Genomic DNA, 23,103 nt, shown 5'->3' on the forward strand with positions numbered 1-23,103 from the left:
AATCACTCCTCTCGGCTCGCTAACCTCAGGGCTACACTGCCTTCCTGACTCGTACTTTAAAAAGCTCAGCTGGATGATTTCCGGCCTGTCTAGAACGAAGCGGGACACCGTCCTACTCCATCTCAGCCCCACTTGTTCCAAAGCATTGCTGTCGTCCAATGACACCATGTTCTCTCAATGTGACACACAGGTGGCTCACGAAAAAGTAAAAGTCACATCACAGCTGCCAACATGCACACTTCAGACCTGGAAATGCCACGTGCACAACTGGAGCAAGAGCAAGAGCAGAAGTAACATTTTAGCATCGTATATAATCGGTGAGGATAGAAAAAGAAAAGGCAGGATTATTTACCTTTGGAACAATTTGGCTTCCTGAGGAAAGAGGGCGGGGAATGAGGAAGGCACGCACAGCTAAAGTTAAATCCTTTCAAATGATATTTGAGTGTGTGTATTCAACAAAGAACCCTACTTTTTTATTATTAATCAAAAATATTACTTAAAAAGACTCCCGGTCTCAATGCGCCTTATCCCAATACCCAAACTGCAACAGTACCACTAGAAACAGTGTTTTCCAACTACTGGTTCATGGCGAATTTTTACTAGTCTGAAGAATTTTTATGTCCAAAGGTCTTTACTTCTTAAAACCCATAAATTCAAAACAGAAAGTGGCTCCTCCTTCTCCCTGTGTCCTGTTCTTTCCATCCTCAGGTACCCTCCTCTCTCTGGCTCCTAGTCTTTGCCCACCTCAACCATCTCCCTGTAGCTGCAAAGGACAGGGCAGGGGTGGCGGGTGGAGAGAAAGAATGCCAATCTTTTCCCAATCCGCCATCTAATCTGGGTTGGGAAACCTTCATGGGAAGGGCGATATTCTCTCTTGTCATCAAATAGAGGTGGAGTTAAAGTGTGGCCAAATGCAAGCAATCAAAACAGTAGTTTCCCCAGTTGCTCAAAGAGCGGCATACTAAATTTTATCTTGATTTTCTTAAATTCACTCACTTGTGACCAATCTCATGAGCAATGGTAAAAGCGGAGCCCAGGCCAATGTCTTCATTAATGCTGCAGCTCCTTTCAGGCTCACACATTCCAGCCACAGAGGCCAAGCCTGAAGAAACAGAAGGAGACACAAAGGGTCAAGCCAAGGTGTTGCAGTCTTAAAAGCCCCTACTTATAAATGCCTGGATTCTTTTTTTAATAACCTCCACGCACAGAAGGAGCAGTTGGCAAAAGGTTAACTTTCTAGTCATTTGCAAAATCACTGGGGGGGAATTTCACTCTGCCGGCTAGACATTAATATTTTTTGAACTGCAGTCAGTGCTGGAAAATGTCTAGACGAGGGGTTAGATTTATAAATTTTACTTCTGGTAACTTGGGACCACCTAGTAACTTGAGCCAGGAGAGGGAATTCAAGAAAGCATTTCTATTTTAACATTCTTGAGGCTGCAGAAAGCAAAATGTATCCACATTATTTTTCTAAAGAGATCTGTTTAAGTTTAGTGGGTTCATAAAAATATACAAGCAACTTTTTTTAGTTACCAAAAAAAATGAGTCCCAAGTGGTTAAAAAAAGAGACATTTTTATAAAAACAAAACTGAATGTTATCAATAGAGGGAAAGAACTGTTAAACACATACACACACACACACACACACACACACACACACACTCTCTCTTTCTCTTCTCTCTCTCTCTCTCTCTCTCTCTCTCTCTCTCTCTCTCTCTCTCTGAATCACTAATGGCATGGTCTGGTGATTTTTCCCCCTTTTTCTTTATTTTTCTAAAACAGCATCTCTTGAAATTAGTCTTGGTGAGGATGTTAGCACCTTTATTCATAAATAGTCTTAATGGAAGGGAAGCCATTCCCAAATTTAGGAACACAGGCTATAGTTCTCTTGTCCTACTGCCCCCTTTGGTATACTGAATATTCCTAACAAAGGAGATACACTGGTGCTAATTCATTGATGCTGATGAATTGTTCCTCAAATTATCATGCAGATGCTTTAATAACATCTACTCCAAGAGAATATCATGCTCTGTAAATCTGTGTATAGCTCCAAAACAGAGGTGAATAAAAGGAACTTTTGTGCAAAAGGAAAAATGCTATCCTGTATAAGGAAACCCATTCCAAATCATACTGTATCACTTAACACAGAGAGAAATAAAGAGGGACTAGGAGAAGTCACTTGGAAGAAATCAGGGGAAATGTAGGAAAATCATTTCACATTATGAACAGACAACTACCTTGATCCAAGTATTGGTAATTGCCTTCCAAACAACTCAATTTCCCAGTTACACTAGTTTGATACAATGTAAGCTGTATTACCCAGCATTTCACCAACAGGAAAGCTCTAGAAACTGCTTTTTCTATAGCTTCCAAGCATCCTGTGCCATCCCGCCTCCATCCAAAATTTCAGCCTAGTAACCAGAATAAAGTAGAGTTGGAGTTCACTGAAGGATTATTTATTGTATCTATTTGTTTGGAGGCAAAAAAAAAAATTAGACCTCTGAGACCTTTGGGTGCTTTTATCAACACTGGTGATTTAAACATATAAATAATTTTCACTAATTTAAATATTTTATTGAGAAAAGCAAGGGCAGTAACAGCATGAGGAGACTGAACTATTATCTATTCAACAGGATTTTAATTTTTTTTTTTACTAACTAGCACTCTTTTGTCCCAATATGTCAGATTACAATTTTTTTTTTGAAATTGCATTAACTGTCCTCAACCTAACGTATTGGTATTGTTATCTTGGTTACAGTGATTGACTTTGGTGGAAGCATAAACATAGTAGCAGATAAAAATTGCAATGGATAATTATTAGTCAATTAAGATTTTTTCACATTTTCCCAGACCAAAGTAGTATTGCAAGGGCTACATTTTTATATATGTCTTGTGGTTTGTATTTAAAATAAAGAACTCTCAATCATTCTCTGTAGGACCATAGGGTTTTTAAACACAGATTTGGCTCTGAAGTTTTACATAAAATTGCTAGTTATGCGAAGAGAACACATTAAGAGGAAGAATAATCAGCAACAAACTATTTGGTGAATGCCTAGGAGTGCTCCTAAACTAAAAAACAAAAACAAATAATGTCTTGGTCAAATTTTTTTTCTCTTGTGATGCTACAAAATTCTCTCCAGTGTTGGTGATAGGTTTGATTTCTAAGCCGGGCAGCGCGGAACTTAGGTTTTATGGCCACAGATCTCCCACTACCCCCCACCCCCTACTCCCCCCCCACTCTATCCAGGTATCTCACAAGGGAAATTAGCCAAGAGAACGCACGTATTTACCACCAAAGGAAAAGCCACTCAAGTGGCATATGCCCTACTACTGATAGTAGGAGTCATTAACATCTCTCATATATGAAGGTCAGCACATATATACTTCCAGTGCAATGTAATCTCCTTGAGGTCAGGGCCCTTATTTCATTTTGTCTCTCTATTCTCAGTACTTTGTTGTTCAGTTGGTCAGTCACATTTGAGTCTTCGTGACCCCATGCACTCGTGCATGGGATTTTCTCAGCAAAGATACCGGTGGTTTGCCATTTCCTTCTGCAGTTCATCCCCATTTTACAGATGAGAAACTGAGGGAAATAAGGATTAAATGACTTACCCAGGGTCACACAGCTAGTAAGTGGCTGAGTCCAAATTTGAACTCAGATCTTCCACTTAGGGCCTAGCATTCTATATACTGCACAAGTTCTCTCCTATTGTCAGTACTTAGCACTTAATGAATGACTGTTGGATTGGATTCTGTATGAATGGTTTACTCACAGTTGGAATTTTTATTTGCTTGTTTTGTCTGGACTTGTGATATCATTTTGTGGGGAACTCCAAGATTGACAACTCATCTATTTTACAGAGATCCCTGGGGCACAGAGACGTTAAGAGACTTCTTGGATGTCACACAGTTGGTGTGACATCCTTCCTTTGGTCTAAGAAAACCAAAATGGCTTTTGACCCCCAAATTCTTTTAATAATAAAAAAAATTAATTATTCTTGATTTTATAATGCATGAGTATGTTTATATTTGAATGTAGACAATCCAAGAATTCATAAAAATCACCGATTCAAGAGTTAAAAGGCACCTCCCAGTACAGAAATCCTCTCAAGAATATCCATTCGCCACACTACTTCCAATCCATAGTACTGACAAAATAGTGAAGGCACATAATTGAGCTTTGGTCCAGCAGGAGAAAGAAAGTTGACCAGTCTCCCAATCAAACCCACTTCCATGATGAATTTCTTCATGCCCTACACCCCAGTGAAAACAGACAACATCCCCTCTCAGTTTTGCAAAAAGCACAGACCTAAGCAGAGAAGCCAGCGTATGCCCTCCGCGCTTCTCTTTCCCTGAGTTTTTTTTTTTTTCACACACAGCTTTCTTGCCATCTTGCCTTGTTTACTCCTTGATGAGGGAAAGGTTAGTGAAGAAGGGGATGAAAGGAGAAGGAAAGTATATTAACTCTTCCATTTGGGGCATGAAAAAAGGGAATTTCAAACTTTTCTAAACAGGCAATAATATTAACAGTTGTGCTAAAAAGAGGAATAGCTACCATTACAAGGACGCTCGATAAACTTCAATCCTCTCAAAACACACGTAATTATGCTAGGATCGAATCTGTTGCAGCCCAACTCAGTTAAGCATTTAAGCTCCCATTTATAGCTTCAGAATATAAAGCAGATAGTAACTTTTAAAAACAAAATTATACATAAAATCTTCTATATTATATATTTCTATATTAAAGAACACTAACATTTTGTTTTTATATGGCATCTTTTTCCTAAACACGTTCCCATTATTATCCCATTTGGTCCTCATAGCTTTGCTCTGGTGTGAATACATGATATTAATCTTACTTTAAAGATGAGAAAATTGAGGCCCAGGAAGTTAAGTTAATTGTCCGCGGTCATATGCTCAATCAATGATATAGATACATCTTACAAATCTCAGTTCAGCTCTCTTTCCCTTAGATTGACTCACTAAACCAAATTTTTAGAAAGGAATTCTTTTTGATGTAAACTTCCTCACTGAAAGCAAGTTTCCTGACAACGGTGCCTTCCTCACAGGTAGGAACTTGATGGTAAAGCTAGTTCCAGGCAAATGAATTTTTCTGCCTAATCAGAAATCCTACTGGGAGAAACAGGATGGGAGAAGCAGGGCATGTCAGGTCAAAACACCAATAGGATTTGGGCCTCTGGGAAGAAGTTCCACTGAATTTTCCACATAGTTCTAATCATCCTGCCCTCTAATACCAAACACACACACACACATACACACACACACACACAGGAGGAGGTGCCCACAGATTGCCCTTTCCACCAAGGGGCTCCTGTTAGGTAGAAAAAGTCATCAAAAGTGCTGACTCTATAAAAAGACTGAATTACACTGAGAAAGTCATCACCAAAAAGAACCAGTACTAGGTCAGAGTATCCTACACAGAGTAAGCACTGATGAATGTTGTTGATATAAACCGAATGTTTGTTGAATCACTTGCTCCTTGAAGTGACTAGCTGCCAAATGAACCTGTAGCCTGCAGCTAATGGAATGATCAGCACTAATAAAATCTTTTAATGGCTTTCTTCCATTTGCATCTGAATGCTAGTCAACATGTGATAATACGCTTCATAATAAAATTTGACTTTTACAGCCTAGAAAACTGAAGGTTTTACAAAACAAGAAATATTTTGGAAACACGTATCCAAATGTTAAGAAGGGCAGCCCTACCCCTGTCTACCTTGACCTGTACTGCTAGAAAAACATGCTTTCTGTTATCAAGGCACTGAGAAGTTCTAACAATCCCTTAAAGTTTGGTGACCTTTTCTTTCTGAAGATTCTGTCCCTCTTGATGCCATACCTCTGTATGTCCAATGCAGCTATAGTTCAACCAAAGGTTTTACATCTTGGGATTTAAGGCTGCTGATTGCTTTCATTTATTCTCATATTTTTCCAACATATCACAGAGATGGATGATATGGAAATAAGCAGTAAGCTTTGTCCTGTAATGACTGCTTGCTAAATTTGAATCATCTGGCACGTCCTTATCAGCTTTCTAGTTGCCCAAAAACGCCCAAATAGCAGTTCACATCATTTAAGTTCTCGGTGACTTTTAACAAACTATGTACCCTTGAGGGTCAACTTTAAGTGTTGTTATGGGTCAACTTCAGATGAACTTACTAAGACCTGAAGGGAAGGAAAGTGGCCAGTTGAACAACCAAGAGTCAAATCCATTGGCCAACAAATACAGTTCATGTGCTTCTCCCTTTTTGAAACTTACCCAATGTTCCACAGGGCTTGTTTTTGTAAGTGCAGATATCATATCTGTAGAGGAGATAAAGAGAGAGATAAAATTTGTAATGTGATCAAATTTGTAAAATATTTTCATACATTTATCACATCTCTGTCTTGTAGCTCCAGTTGTCAGACCGCAATCAGTGTAATTATGAGCAGCCAGCTGGAGTGTCGGCATTTTCAGCACTCTGGGGTAAACCGCAGGCTAAGCTGCACTCACAGCCTCTGGCTGCGAGCCAGCGGGACACCTGCCAGTAAGAAAGAAAGGTTAAAGTGGACCTTTGTAATCACCGTCTCCATAAAACAGCCTGCCATACTGTTAGGAAGCTAGAGCAGCCTGTCTGCAGATTGCTACTGCTTCTGAACCAAGCAAAGGAGTGGCTTTCCCCTCCACCCCTTCTGAACCTGCCGGAATGTCTTCTTGTTAGAGCCACAGGCTGCAGTTTAGATTTTGGAATTATTAGCATAATTCTGCACTCCCTTCTACTCACTCCAACACGAGCTCTTGTTAAAAAGAGCCGTCCAGAGCATCATGCCAAAAACAGAACAATGGAAACAGAACTGGTGTCAGGTGGTTGTGTTTCCCCCACCCCTTGTGATTTTACATGGGTTAAAAGATGAAAATAGCTTTAAGAAGTTTTTCAAACAGCTAAACAGAAAACCCAAGAAACAAAGCTTCCCCGGTGTTAGATAGCTTCGTCCATGGTGAACTGCAAAAAGAGATTCTCTATTCAGACATCATGATAAAAATAACAGAACCCTGGGCATTTAACGAACTATTAAGGACTTGAAATGTATTTATAGCCTATGATAGGATTTAGAAGTAGAAGAAAACTGAAGTTCGACCATTTCATAAAAAAAGAAACTGAGGCCTAGGAAGGGTAAATTGCTTGCCCAAAGTCTGAAATAAAAAAACAAATGGGTCTTCTAATTTCTCAATAAAGCAAATATCCTGAAGTAAAACAAATATTCAAGACAATTAGATGGTTTGTACAACCATGTCAGATATTTTTAAGTGTATTACACCTCTAAGGCTACAATTAAGAATGTGCCAGTATTAGGAAGACTATTTTTCTCAAGAGATTTATAATAATACCTTCAGTATGCAAGGTCTCAGCCTGAGTGCATTCGTGGTTTCTGAACAGTAAGAATGAACAAAAAGGAGGGTGGGGTGAGGATAGGTTATATTCCCTTTTGTTTTTCCATGTGGGAAATAAAAAGATTTTTTTTAAATAATATTTTACAAACCAAAGAAAACCCAAGTTATAAAATTAAAACAAATACTTTCCATTATGTTAAAGTAAAAGCTACTGAGTATCTTTGGTCAGCAAAATCAAACACTGGAAGCATAAATGGTTCTGTCATTGCTAAAGACTAAATGTACTTCATAAAGTAATTTGTCAAAATTTGCCATTAAATGTTTCGTTCACATTGCTACTGAAATCCCATGTTATTTTTTGTATTGTTGACTGAATACAGGCAAGCTATACAGAGGACTTCCATAGATCTTTCTTTACAGTATCAGGTTTTCAACTCTTATTGTTTTCAATTAGTCTGTCAGTCAGTAAGCATTCATTAAGTTCTTACTATGTGTCAAGCACCAGGCTAAGCACTGGAGATACAAAGGCAAAAGACAGTCACTGTTCTCAAGGAGCTCACAGTCTAATGGGGAAGACAACATGTAAACAACTATGTACAAACAAGACATATTCAAGATAAATTGGAGATAATCAGCATAAGAAAGGCACTAGAATTAAGGGAGATTGGGAAAGATTTTCCTGTAGGAGGTGGTGTTTTAGCTGGGATTTGAAGGAGGCCAGGAGGAAGAGATAGGGAAGGAAAAGTATTCAGCATGAGAGACAGCCAGTGAAACTTCCCAAATTTGAGAGATGTAGATGAGAGAATGTAAAGATTCTCTTCCTGCCCCCCCCCCTCCCCGCCATTTATGTGATTCCTACTCCCTGATCACTCATGCCTTTCTCTCTCCTTCCTTGACATTGCTGTTACCTGGGATTTTCACATCTGGGACAGTCATAAATGTAAGGCAAGTAGGTAGAAATGTATCTCAGCTGCCATAATAGGTCTGTATCATGATGGAGTCATGTCATAGATATAACTTCTATCAGCCAACCTGGGGACAGCCTTTATCAACATTCTATACTTGTCTTCCCCCACATACACATATACCACTCAGTCCCCACAACTGCTTCCTTTAGTTGACCTATACCTTACCCTTAACTATAGTGAAGAATTCTTCCCCTACCTTTTTCAGATCAGCTTATGCAACTCCAGAATACTCTATTCTAAGGACAGATTACCCTTTAACAACTTCAGTGACAAGCCATGCATTACTCATTTTATTTACATTCCAGAAATATTCTGTATTCTGTTCTGATCTGCATTTGTGGACTGCATCCACCGTCAACAGCACCCTCTTGCATATCAAGACAGAGCTGTTACAACTAATGACTGAGCAGTGGCTAACAGAATACCTCGCGCATAGTAATCATTCAATAAATGTTTGTTGGATGAGTAAATGAACAGCAGTGAAGAAAAATAAGCAAATTCTTCAACTGAGTAAATGTTTAGATTCCTATTGATAGAGATTACAATTTGTTAGTTTAAATAAGAACCTCTGATCCAAACTATGAGATAATGCAGAGTTCCTGCAGCATGGGAAAACACTTCGAGAAGGTAAGTCTCAATGCTGAGATGCATTGATGGATGCCATATGAAGGCAGATTATTAGAATTGATAAAGAAAGCTTAAACAACCTTGCTAATTGTTCTTGCTAAGTTCAGTCTTTAGATGTAATTATATATGATATGTATACATATGCACATATATAAACTAATGCATACAGATACTCATGGATAAACTCTATGGGCTGCACATCTAATTGGATTTCATAGTCATTTCATAGCAATGAAGTCAACAATCACTGATTAAGCATTGATTTGCTAGGTGGCACAGCGGATAGAATGCTGGACTTGGACAGGAAGACTTGAGTTCAAATCCAGTCTCAAACACTCAATAGCTGTGTGACCCTGGGCAAATCACTTTATTCTGTCTGTCTCAGTTTTCTCAACTGTAAAATAGGGATAATAGTACATACTCTGCAGGGCTGTTGTGAGGATCAAATTAGGATATTTATTAAGTGCTCAGCACAGTATCTGGAGCATAGTAGGCACTATATAAATTCTTGTTGCCTTGCTTCATATATTCTTCCAATGAAATCACAGGCCCAGTCCTTATCCCTATCTCTATGAATAAACCAATACTTTGTTGGATCTTTTGCTCATATCAATGTGAGTACTCCTTCCAAAGGTATAAATTTCATCCATGTCTTATTATATGTTATTCTTGCACACATGTTCTTGTGAATACTCTGCAAGAAATCCACCCAATGTACTGAGGGACTTCCTTTAGGTATCCTGATGTTATAACAGCATAAATGTAGCACACAGGCTGTAGATTGTTTATGCTGCTTTTGGGGTAGAATTAATCACTGGTGATATCCTGAAGCCTATGTATACCCACTAAGTGTCCCAACATTACCTTTTGAAAAAACTGCACTTTTGAATCTTTGGAGACTGCAGTATTCCATGATTTGCATCCATATCACATCACTAGAAGAATATTGGTATTTAAAAGGGCATTCTTTATTTTGTTTTTAATTTCAAGGAAAAGTTTGACATTGTCTAAAGTGTCACACAACTTCCCAAATCAATCAATCAGCAAGTATTTATTAAGCACCCATTCTGAGATTATCTCCATCTTGCCTCGGATGGAGCTTGTGCTACCACTGAGGAGGACCAGGAAGGCTTCTTGCCGAGGATGGGATTTTAACTAGTCCATGAAAGATGCCAAGACATTATTCATCCACTTATTGTTTTCTTTGTGGATGTTTATGCCAAACTCTTTTGAGTAATTATGTACCTCACTTAAGCGACTGCACAATGCTCCAGGATTTGATTTAATCAGCAGAATACCACTGACAAGCAGAGGCATCTGGAGGACCTCACCACCTACAGGAAATCCCTCATCTATTGGCACTCTGAGTTCAATGACCTCCATGAGAACATGTCAACTTTTGGGGATCATATGTCTCCATTTTACTCCTTGACTTATTTTAATAATTAGAGGATTGTTGAACAAAGTTATCTCAGCTATATTTATCAGGTAACTTTTTATAGCATTGTTTATCTTTGAGAAACACATTATTAGAGGAAAGGCTTTAAGGCTATATTTTGTTCAAAAGAATCAAATGTTTTGTTATGATCAACAAAAAATAAGGATCACACAGTGAGTTAAGACATAAGGCCTGACGATTATCTCAAAGGCTAGGAGGTAAAGAATATTAGAGAAAAGCTAAAAAGGCAAAGAGAACTGACATACTCTTGACACTCAACCTTAGATTGCCTTGCATTGAGATGATACTGCCAACAACTAGTAATACTGGGAACTCTGTGAAGCTGACTTCTATGATGTTTTGTAATTTTCCTGTGAGTCCCAGAGGCTGGACCATAGTTTGAGAACCTTTGGTATAAGTATAATATTGTTTGGACTAATTTATCATTGCCAATCTACCTTCTATATACCATATATACACATGGTTGTTTGTATGTTGTCTCCATTAGATTGTAAGTTCCTAAAGGGCAGGGACTGTTTTTGTCTTTCTTTGTATCTCCATAGCTTACAGTGCCTGACACGTAGTAAGCTTTAAATACATGTTTGTTAACTTGACCTGATCTACTATGTGCCAGAGACTGTGGTAGGCAATGGAGCTACAAATAAGAAAAATAAAACAAATCCCCACTCACAAGGAAATTACATTCTAATTAACAAGACAATGAGTACACATATACCACCATTTAAAAAAATCTCTGCTCTGTGTTAATAAGTGAATAGGAAAGAATTTGTTTAGGAGAAAGCTAGCAGTAAGGAAACTCAGATGAAGGGTGAAGAGAATAGTGAAAGTGAAAAGAGGGATGAAATGAGACAAAGGAAGTAAAGAAGTGGGGAGAAGCAACAACAAACTTTGTAATGAAGAAAAAGGACCATATAAAGGAGGGATCGAAAGCAAAGATTAGAAGTTTCCCACTCTGCTCTCCTGAACTTCATGATCTCCGGAAACTCATCATCCCAAAGATGACATCAACTCTGAAACTCACACCTCCTCAGCATCCTGGCCCAAGGGCCTCTCCCTCCCTCTGATTGGAAAGGGTGGAGTGTGGACATTGGTGAACCCCTCCTAAAACCTCTATTTAAGAAGGATGCCTAGGCCAGTTGTCACCTCATCATTTCCTACCAGGCTATAGGACTTCATCCTGCCCCACCCCTCCTTTTCAGCTTCTTTTTACCTGTTGTCTTCCCCCCCACACCCCACCCCCTCCCCGTTAGACTTTGAGTTCCTTGGGGGCCTGGTCTTTTGCCTTTCTTTCTATCCTTAGCACTTAGCACACAGTAGGCACTTAATAAATATTTACTTATTCGATTGGAAGTGAGGGAAATGCTTGTGTTTGAGATGTTTTCATACATTTGAATTAAAGCAAACTTCTCTAGTTCTTCAGTGTCTCAAACATCATTTGTGTATATTTTTATTAGGTCAAAGACTTGAAGTTGAAACTAAACTTTGTTGTTTGCAATTGGATCTTGAAAGATCTATCCCTCCAGTTGTCTAACCACTTCATCAGAATTAGTATGCTTGTATGCACTGGAAAGATGATCTCACCTAAAGACTTTCCATTTAATACAATTAATCAATCAATAAAAAAATTATTATTAAGTATCTACTATGTGACAGGTACTCTGATCACACTAGGGATACAAGTACAAAGAATGAAACAATCCCTGCAAAAAATGAAAATCTCTACTTACAAGTACCTTACATTCTAGTGTGAGAGAGAGCAAGTACATATAAAAACGCATACAGAACAAAACTAAAGCTACTAAATACAAAGTAGCTTGGGAAGGAGGGCACTAGCAGTTGGGTGCATCAGGAAAAGCTTCACATAGAAGATGATGCCTATGCTGTACCCTAAAGTAAGAAAAGGGCTCTAAGGCAGAGGTAAGGAGGAATTACATTCCTGGCATGGGGAATGGCCAGCACAAAGCCACAGACATGGGAGATGGAGTTTCATGAGTAATAAATGTAGAGAAGGCCAGTTTGGCTGGATCACAGAGTTGTGAGAGGAGAAGTAATGTCCAATGGGGCTGGAAAGATAGGTTGGAGCCAACTTATACATAGCTTTAAAAGCTAGACAGAAAAGTTTTATTCTATCCTAAAAGCAGTAAGAAGCCATTGGGGTTTGGTTGAGTAGGCAAGTCACATGGTAAGATCTGCATTAAGGAAAATTATTTTAAAATAGTGAGTAGGGTGTGGAAATACTTGGGGCAGGAAAACCAGTTAGGAAGTTGTTGCAACAATCTAGACAAGAGATAATGAGGAAAGGTGATGAAATAAAGTGGAAGCTGTGGAAGCAGGGTGAAAGGTTTGGATATAAGAGATATTGTAAAGGTAGAAAAGGTGAGATTTGGTAAATGATTGGATAGGTGGAGGAGAGAATGAGGAGTCCAAGACAACGCCAAGATTATGAACCTGAGACACTGGGAGGACGATAGTGGCTTTGACACAAAGAGGGATGTTTAGAAGAGGGGAAGGTTTAAAGAGAATAACAATAAGTTCAATATTAGACCCTTGGAGGTTAAGACATCTCTGGGACCTCCAGCTTGAAATTTCTAATAGACAACTGGTAATGTGACTCCCTGGGTAAAGACTAGGGTTGGATATATACATTTGGTAGTGCTCAACATAGAGATAATATTTTTAAGCCCTTGGGATCTGATGAGGTTACAAAGAGAGGGAGAGACAGAGGGAAAAGAAGGGACAGCTTGGGGAACATCTCAATGTTAGGGATCATGACAAAGATGATGAGCCAGCAAAGAAGACTGAGAAGGAGCAATCAGACAGGGAAAGCAGAAGGGAGTAGTGTCATGAAAAATTCAAGCAATGCAATTTTATTATAAGCCTAAGCAAACTGTAATTAGGAAGATAAATAGCAGGTAGAAAAAGATTATCTAATGCCCCAAAGCAAGCTGAATGGAACATTTATTAGGCATTTCCTAAAGGTGCTTTGCTAGATATTGAGGATTCTATTCTCAAGATATCTAAAAGAGTGAAAGGCATGAAAGATTGAAAAAGCTCACAGACATTATTACTGTAGGAAAAAGGAGATGAAGAAGTTATCAGTAACTACAAACCTACTTTCTCATTTCTATAACATTTTTATGAAAATAGTTTACATACAGATGCAGGGCACCTTTGATGAAACTACAAAAAGGGTGCAGGCAGGCTTTCCAGTAACACAAATGACTAAAAAGTACAAAAACTCATTAGTCCTTATGCCATACTCATCCCCCTCCCCACTATGCACTGCCTTTTCTCTCCATTTCGTGATCCTTCATTTTTGCTTTGTACTCTACCCCTTCCCTGTCAACTTGTGTCTTCCCTTTTAAGAGATTCCAACCTTACTCTGTCCTATCCAAAGCCCAATCTGGAATAATGGTAAAGAAAGACATGAGAAAAGACCTGGCTTAATCATGGATATTTGCCTAGGAAACCAGTGTGCTTTGGGGGATTGTCTGGTGGTTATCTGGATTGGAGAGAAGTTCACAATGAAGAGACCTCTCTGCTCCTCTAACATACACCCCTGCCTCTGTGACACTATTTGGTCAGCCACAGCTCTGGCCATTATATTTGAACCTAGTTTCAGGCCATAAGTACCAGCCCCTGCTAAGATTTGTGACCTGAGAAGTTGGGGTTAGGCTACAAATGGGACCCTTAAAAAAGGGACCCTGTCTTCCAACTCAGGGGATTTGTAGGTCAAAATAGCATAGAAATTCTGCTGTACCTCTTTTTCTTCTTCCTTTGTTTGGAGGCAGGATATACAGCACATGGTGGGGGAGCCGGGGAAAAGGGGAAGAAGGAAGGGGAAAATTAGAAAAACTCTGACCCAAACCATCCAAGACAAATGACTAAGTCAGTCCCTGCTTTCTTTGTTTTTCTCTTCCCTCCACTCATGCACCCGAGGTGCTTTTCACCACCTAATCCTCAGTTTCTGATTTTCCTTCTACTTCATGCAATCTGTTTCTAATCCTTGTGAAGAACATGATTCATAGCTAGAACTGTATGAAAACCTAGTTTGTAATTATCTGACAAGTTTCCTGGGTTCCTGGTTTAAAGTGTGAATTCCTTAACACTCTGAAAAATCTATTCATTCTGCACACAGTAGGCCCTCAACAAGTGTTTGTTAAATTGAATTAACTATGTGTCTGCTTAAGTGTCAGAGTAAAGAATTGGCTGATCCGGGTTAATTAGTGAATGAAAGAAAATCTTTAGAAAATGGTTTGAATAAGAGGCCCAGATCTTTAGACAAGTGTAGCAGTGACAGATGTGAATGGATGAAAGAAATTAACCCAGCATACCTGGGCTGAGAACTGACCTTTCCATATTTCAATGGAGAGTGTGTCTAGAATGGCTATGAAACAAGGGTTAGCAGGGATTACTCAGTTGTCACAGAAAGTGTAGGGATTTCTGAGAGCTAAGTATCCCCAAGCCTCCCCCAAAGTGGTAACAACTTCTAGATCCCTCCTCGCCCCCCATACCTTATATGAACCTTCATTTTATAACTCTAATGCTTTTATCATGTAATATTGTACATTATAGTGATGTGAAGTGGTATCATAAAATCATAGCTTTAGGGCTGGGAGGGACCTCAGGCATAGTCTAGTCTACCATCCTCTTTTAATAAATGAGGAAAGTGTAACCAGGAGATATCAGATAAGTCACCCAAGGTTACACAAGGAGGAAAGCTGGTGTTTGAACCTCTGGCCCAAAATCCAGCACTCTTTTGACCTCATCACACTGATTCCTCAGATCCTCTTACTTGACCATACGATACTTGAGGGAAGGAGTGATGTCTTATCAGAACTTTGCATCCCCCACACATCTCACAGAGCTCTACACGTAATAAGTACTTAATCAGTACACAATGTTGCTACTCTAGGTACCCTAAGAAAACTAGCAGAACTATACAAATTGTTAAGAAGTGAGTAGGTAACGAAATCTATGACTCAAGCAGGCCGGAATGTCAGCAAGGTTGATAAAAGATGGAAATCTGTGCCTTGCATCCCATAACTAACATGTCTCTCTACCTGTTTCATGGGGGAATGTTTTAGACATTGACGTCAAATTCTACATTTGTGGTTAAAAGCTTTGCTATACAAAGAACTGGAAACAAAGTATATGTCCATCGACTGAGGAATAGCTAACTAAATCATGGTTCATGAATGTAATGGAATACTACTGTACTATCAGAAATTTTGTGTATGATGAATACAGAGAATCATAGAACTGATGCAGAGGGAAGGAATCAGAGCCAAGAAAATGATACACACAATGAATACAATGACGTAAACTACAAAAAAAAAACAAAAGTGAATCTTGCAAAATTACATAGAACAAGTATGGTTTGGAAAAAAGATATGTAAGTAGACATTTCCACCCAATCCCTTTGCAGAGGTGGGAAGTCCACCAGTGTTGTACACTGCACATCTTTTCAGACTTTAAAAAAATGTACTGATGAGTTATGCTGAGTTTTCCTCTTCTTTTTCTTTTTTCGTTTTGTCTTTTAAAATATTAAATATTATATGAAACGATTCTCTGGGAGGAGGAGGGAAATTGTGGTGATATAAAAGAGACATCAATAAAAACTCAGTTTTCAAAAAGTTTGGGTATAAAAAATAAACCCACCACTTAATGAAACCTGCACTTACTAAATAACTTTAGCACTTTGACTCTGTCGAGTATGTTATGATTCCCATCTGACACTAGAGTTACAAAGGAGCTGAACTGATTCGATAACATCATAAATGTAATAAACTTTTAGAATATAAGGAAGGGCTAGGAATCAATCCCTGCTCACTTGTCCAGCTTTGGATCTTCTCTTGTTCTAATTAGTTCTCTGTAGATCACTCAACAAAGCCAATTGGGAAGAACCTACAGTCACCTTCTATTTTCCAGGTTCAGTCCCAAGGAATTAAGTATTCCCTCTAGGCAGATTTTTATGTACAAGTTTTCTTCTCCAATAGAACATAAAATCCTTGAAGACAGGGACTGTCTAATTTTTGTCTTTGCATCCCCACACCTAACACAGTGTCTGGCACATAGTAAGCACTGAAAATGTGTTTGCCAATTGACAGAAAAAGTTCTAAAGAACCTCACCCCACTAACAGATGTGAGACAGAAAAATAGCCTCAGCACAGAAGAGTTTCTTGTAGTGATCCAATTATAGCGAAGGGGATGGAACAAAAGCTAGCATTCTAAAGTTTAAGTCATTTGTTTGCCACTAAGCAATGTTCCCAGACCAACAACAGAACTTCTTTTGTCTCATTGAGCCCTGTTACATGTGGCCATAAAAGAGCAAAATGACAGTGAGACAGATCTTTCCTATTTACTTTGCATATAGTCAAGCAGAAGCACTCAAAACTGACCTCAGTTGCACTACCAGATGGAATGGAATAATTAAAAGCAAAAATTCTTTAAGGGCCAAGAAAACTGACAATGCTTGCCACCCTCTGGAAGGAATGCTGAAGACCTCAAGCCACTCGTATTAAAAAGGCAACGTGAAAAAAGCTTAGGTTTACCTTACTCACTTGGCAGTCTACATTCTTTGGCAATATACCTTGCTCCTTATATAATGGTGTAATGGAAAGATAACTAGTTTCAGGATCAAAATACTTTCATTCATTACCAGCTCAGACACTCACTACCTGAGAGACCATAGGCAAGTCACTTAATTTCTCTGATCATTAGTCCCTTTATGTGCAAAACAGGCACAATATTTATATCATCTATCTCAAAAGGTTCTTATGAGGGAAAGTGTCTCATAAACTATAATGTGCAATATACATGAGCTAACATGATCATTATTATTATTATCGCTACCATTTGAGAGAGTGAGGCTGACAACTTTGTGCAGCTCTGCCTCACTTAAATCTAATTCATGTGCCTGTCAAGACATCATCCCGTGATGTTATTGGTCCTCTTCAAAAATGAAGTCATGAACAACAATAACTCTTTAAAGTTTGTAAAGCACTTTTAAAATATTATCTTATTTTATCCTCAGAACAACCCCAGGAAGCAGAAGCTATTATTACCCTCATTATATACATATTTATATATATATATATATATATATGTATATATATATGTATATATATGTATATATACATATACATATATATGAGGAAGACAGAGGTTAAGTGACTTGTCTAGGACCATATAGCTAATAAGGTGCTGAGGCCACATTTGAACTCAGATCTTCCGAATTGCAGGTCCTGTACTTTATCATCTATGCTACTTAGCCTCCTCATATTATTATGATAAACATCAATATCTGACCTTAAAAAATTTCCTACTAATATTTTTGATTGTTTAAAGACCTGTATAAAATTTACCTTTATTATCTGTAGTCATTTGAAAAAAAATGTTCTAAATTTCTATTGATTAGAGAAATGCAAATCAAAACAACTCTGAGGTACCACATCACACTTATCAAATTGGTAAACATGACAAAACAGGAAAATTATAAATGCTAGAGAAGATGTGGGAAAATTGAAGCACTAATGCATTGTTGGTGGAGTTGTGAACTGATCCAACCATTCTGGAGAGCAATTTGGAACTATAACCAAAGGACTATAAAAATGCATATACCCTTTGACCCAGCAACACCACTTTTAGGTCTGTATCCCAAAGAGATCATACAAATGGGAAAAAGACCCACACGTACAAAAACATTTATAGCAGCTCTTTTTGTGGTGGCCAAGAGTTGGAAATTGAGAGGATGCCCATCGGTTGGAGAATGGCTAAACAAATTGTGGTATATGAATGTGATGGAATACTATTGTTCCATTAGAAATGATGAACAGGCAGATTTCAGAAAAACCTGGAAAGACTTGAATAAAGGTGGCACAGTGAGTAGAGCACTAGGAGTCAAGAGGAGCTGAGTTCAAATGCAGCCTCAGACACTTGACACACTTACTAGCTGTGTGACCTTGGGTAGGTCACTTGACCCCAATTGCCCTGCCTTACCCCTATAACCAAATAAAAAAAAATTTAAAAATAATAAAAAAGAATATGTGAAGGAAGATGCTATCTGCATCCAGAGAAAGAACTGATAAACAGAAATATGTACAGAATGGTTTTACATATATGTGTGTGTGTAACACACACACACACACACACACACACATATTTGTGTCTAATGGATAGCCATGAGTAGGGTGGGGGGAGGGAAGGAAAAAAAGAAAGTTATATAACTTTATTATATATTTAAAGGGAATAGCAAGTTGTACAAAATAGATTTGAAGTTTCATGTGCAATCATCTTTTTTTTCCTATTTGCTATATCATAGAAATTCTTGTTTTATTTCTTAAGGTCAAAATAAAATAAATAAAATATTTTTAAAAAGAAAAATTGTGCGTTTATGTAATCAGCTTCATAATAAAAATAAACTTACACATGAGACAAAAAAAGAATGGAGGAAATGCAGCTTTAGGAGAAAACCTTCTATTTAGACAGTCTAAAATATATTCTGACCATTGATGTGCAGCACTCATGTCAGCACCCATGCCAGAGTTTAGGACGAAATGCTGATGTTTCCTGTCCTCAACAATGCACTGAAATCACCATCCCAACTCCCCTCACTTCTTTGGTTCTTGAAAATGTTTTGTCTTCCCCTTTAAGTCACTTAACGTTTAGAGTCTATTCCCCCAAGTGTAAAGATGATAATAGTTGTATTCCCTACATTACTTAGTTGGAAAAGAAAAGTGTTGAGAGTCTACATGGTGTACTGGAAAGAGTTCTGAAGTGGAAGCCAGAAGAAACCTAGGTTTAAATCTCACCTCAGATGAGCTATGGGACCAAGGGCAAGTCTCTGAGCCTCAGTTTCCCCATTTGTAAAGCTGAAGCGGGATGATACAGGGGAAAGTGCTGGCACTGAGGCTTACTACCTGAACAAACTTGGGAAAGGCTCTGGCCCTCAGTTTTCTCATCTGTAAAATAGATTAGGTGATCTCTGAGGTCCCTTTCAGCTCTAGAGCTTTGAGTCTGGGAACCTAGCAGCTAAGTTCTGAGCAGTGCAAATAATGACATAGCCCTGAAGCAGTTGCATTTATACTGCATTTATACTGTATGTATCTATTGGGCTGGAACCAATTACACATTTTTCATCATTATAACTGCAAATATACTATTTCTACTAATTTGGACCTAGTTGTACTTGCAGTACCTGTCCTACTAGAAGGAATTCTCCATCTTTTGCCAAATATCTAGTTTCCTAAGCATCTTTTTCAGTACCTGTTCTGATGTGTTCTTAATTTAAGGCCAATTATTAGAACTAAGATAACTATCATGTATGGGTAGCTAGGTGGCACAGTGGACCTGGGATCAGGAAGACTTGAGTTCAAATCCAGCCTCAGACACGTACTAGCTGTGTGACCCTGGGCAAGTCACTTAACCCTGTTTACTTCTACTTCCTCACCTGTAAAATGAGCTGGAGAAGGAAATGGCAAATCACTCCAGTACTCTGCCAAGAAAACCTCAAATGGGGTCACAAAGTGCTGGACATGACTGAACAACTATTAAGTATGGTCATTTTTTCACTCTTCCCTTAAAATTTGAAACCCTATTATTTATACCAAATCATACTAAGTCTCTCTGTCCTTCCTCCCTCCACTACCACTCTCAATCTACTATTTCAGTCTCATTCTCCACAAATCTTTTTTCTACCTTCCTTATTATCAGATTCAACTCAACAAATGTTAAGCACATGCCACTACTTTACTATATTCAAAGCAAATAAGTGTCCAGATAAATTCTACCTCAGCTTTATCTCATAATCTAGAAATAGCTGAATGTTGTTGGTTGTTCAGTTTGAATTTCCAACTTCTTTGTCCCTTTGACCTTTTCTGCCTGCCAACAAATTCACTCCAATTATTCAAGTTTCAGAAGGATTTTTGCTATTTTCGATTTATGCTTTTTCTTATACATAGTGTGATTTATGTAGTTATGACATATTGTGTACACCAAACTGTAACTGGCCTTATTACTAAAGAGAATAAACTATAATGTTTCTGTCTATTTGTAAATGTCTTATCAATATTCAAACTGTGTATACTTTTTATAAATGCCATGCATAAGTACATGTGTATATATTACATGTAAACAGGTTTGTGTATTATGAACCAAAATGTCCCACGGTTTAAATTATTTCTTAAAAGTAAGTACCTTAGAGAAAAGATGAATCTGTAATACTCTAAGATATGACTATGAGGTGATAAGATTGGTTTCCCATATGGCTTGTGGAAACAGAGGAGAAACAATCCTAGTGGAGACATGAGCCAAGTTTTGTTGCAACATTGCTTTCCAGGAAAATCACTTGGCTCATCCCTTGAGCTAGGAACTGTTTTAGAAGAGGGCCTTGCACACAGTAGGTGCTGAATAAGTATTTGCTGAATTTTAATCTGAATAAATAGAAGGATATAATATTTCGTGTCAATGTCAAAATGAATCAGGAGAATTTTTCTGCAAGTGATTCATGACATGTTAAGAAGCAGCCCATGAAGAAGATATAACATTAACGGTAAAAGTTTCACCAAAGGTTTAAAGATCCAATGATGTTATGCTAGGGAAGCTGTTCAGTGACACATGAAGCAGTCATCCAATCACCCAGAGGACCAATGAAAACGTTGATAGAAAAAGATCAGAGATTTCATTCACCCAAAGAAATGATTAACTGTGAGAATTATGAGTGATGAGTTGAGATAAACTGATTCTCAAAAGAAAATCTAACCTAAACAAAAAGAAAATTTCTTGGAAGACAGAACCATGTGTTTTGAGTGATATACAGAAACAGTAAAGCCTTGACCTTTGTTCTGATCTCTGTAGGGCAAATGACACATTGTTTTGAGGATAATAGTAAGAGAAATTGAAACACAGTATGTTTATATCATGACCCAGAATCAAAGAATTAAAGCCTGCAAATGGAAAACTCTGACTTCATTCAGACCCAGAAAAATGTGCTGTCAAAACGACAAGTGAAAACAATGTTCATTTGTTTCTTTGATATCTAAGGCACTAGTATGAGGGATATATGTCTCTTCTATACTAAAAATTCATTCATTGTCTCCATATCTTTAAAAATATTATCTGCTCAATGAGGGATGTTCTTTTATATTAGTGAGTGAAATCCCTAACAGATCTAAGCCCTACAAAGGCTTCATGCTCTACGTTGAGTTCTGTAAAAAAAAATTATTTTATTTTACCTTTTATATCATTTGCAAACTAATGGGCACTAAAATTTTTGTTGAATAAATGAGTGAATTCAATTGCCAAAAATCTCAGTGAAGAAGAAAAGAAAGGTTCATCTAGATAGTCTTGAGTGGATGATGAGTTCTGGTTTTAAAAGTTCACTTACAAAAGTTAAGAGGAGGATCACATGCTCAAAGGCAAATACAAGCCTGGCACAAATCTATAACAGGGTCCAGAATAAGATGAAGTTCTGGAGGAAAACTTGGGAAAATTTTCTAAAGACAACAAAAAGGTGTGGTTTTTTTTTTTTCTTTGAGATCTTTCTCAATGACACCTTTGGTACAAAAACAAAAACAAAACAAAGAAGGAACAGGTCCATTGCACTCATGAAAAACAAGCAGAACTATTCAATCTTTCTTAGCTTTCTTTTTTCTTTATTCAAGGACTACTCTAGTAAGGATAAAACAAACATGTCTCTAAGAAGTAATTGTCATTTGAGAGAAGTGAAGACACAGAAAGGATTTAGACGTTCTCAGTAAATTATATCCTACAGAAGCAGTTTTCCAAAGTGTGGGGGAGAGAGGAATAGTAGTTGAGAGAGGAGGACTGTGGCATGACTCTAAATGATGTGTGATAAAATCAGGGCGTGGGAGGATAGATTCCTCTCCCAGGAAACAGGTTTATCTCCAACACAGAGACCTACCCTTCACCAACACTCCCCTATCCTCTCTGCATCTCTCAACTCCCCCTGCCTGGCATTAATCTTAAGGACAGTTTCAACCTAACTGCTACAGAGCGACCTACCTACCACCTGCCTCCCAGATCACCTTGGTAGATAGAGCAAAGGTCTTTTTGCCTTCTTTACTCTCTCTCTCTCTCTCTCTCTCTCTCTCTCTCTCTCTCTGCAAGCCCTTCTCCATATACCTGCCAAAGTGACCTTCCTTAAGGACAGATCTGACCATGTCACTGTTCTAGTCAATAAATACTAGTGTCTCCTCATTTCCTCTAGATCAAATATAAATCCCTCTGTTTGGCATTTAAAGACCTTCAGTACCTTGCCCCAACCTACTTTCCAGCCTGATTATATATGACTCCCCCGTCTGCACTTTACAATTCAGTCAAAGGAGCCTCCCTGCTGTTCTTCACACTCACAGAAAAACACAACTAAAATATTTAAACGTGAATAGGCAATTAAGATATGATGTTATCCATTAACCAGAACCACAAAAAGGAAGAGAAATGGATTGATATTGAACACTTTCCATAGAACTGAAATCAGAGACGATTTATTTTCACTTGTTTTTAATTGGGCACGGTGAATATCAATGCCTAGAGAAATATGACTCCAACTGAAAAGCTGTTATGTTCACTGACTGGTAGGACCTATTATATAGTTGCTATATTGTGGTATCTTTCAATAGTATGTACTGAAAAAAGAA

At 38.1% G+C, this 23,103-nt stretch overlaps 1 protein-coding gene across 2 annotated transcripts in view; it reads right to left on the bottom strand.

Annotated features, from left to right (window-relative positions):
* ADAMTS6 (ADAM metallopeptidase with thrombospondin type 1 motif 6) overlaps positions 1 to 23,103 on the bottom strand; it is a 316,340-nt gene that overhangs the window by 162,405 nt on the left and 130,832 nt on the right. For both annotated transcript variants that reach the window (XM_036736575.1, XM_036736573.1), the window contains exons 7-8: positions 6,278 to 6,321; positions 997 to 1,102 (exon numbers count right to left, since the gene is read on the bottom strand). In XM_036736575.1, the coding sequence (XP_036592470.1) occupies positions 997 to 1,102; positions 6,278 to 6,321 (150 nt within the window). The remainder of the gene's footprint in view (positions 1 to 996; positions 1,103 to 6,277; positions 6,322 to 23,103) is intronic.

Source organism: Trichosurus vulpecula, chromosome 1 (assembly GCF_011100635.1).
Source record: "Trichosurus vulpecula isolate mTriVul1 chromosome 1, mTriVul1.pri, whole genome shotgun sequence".
NCBI classification, from domain to species: Eukaryota; Metazoa; Chordata; class Mammalia; order Diprotodontia; family Phalangeridae; genus Trichosurus; species Trichosurus vulpecula.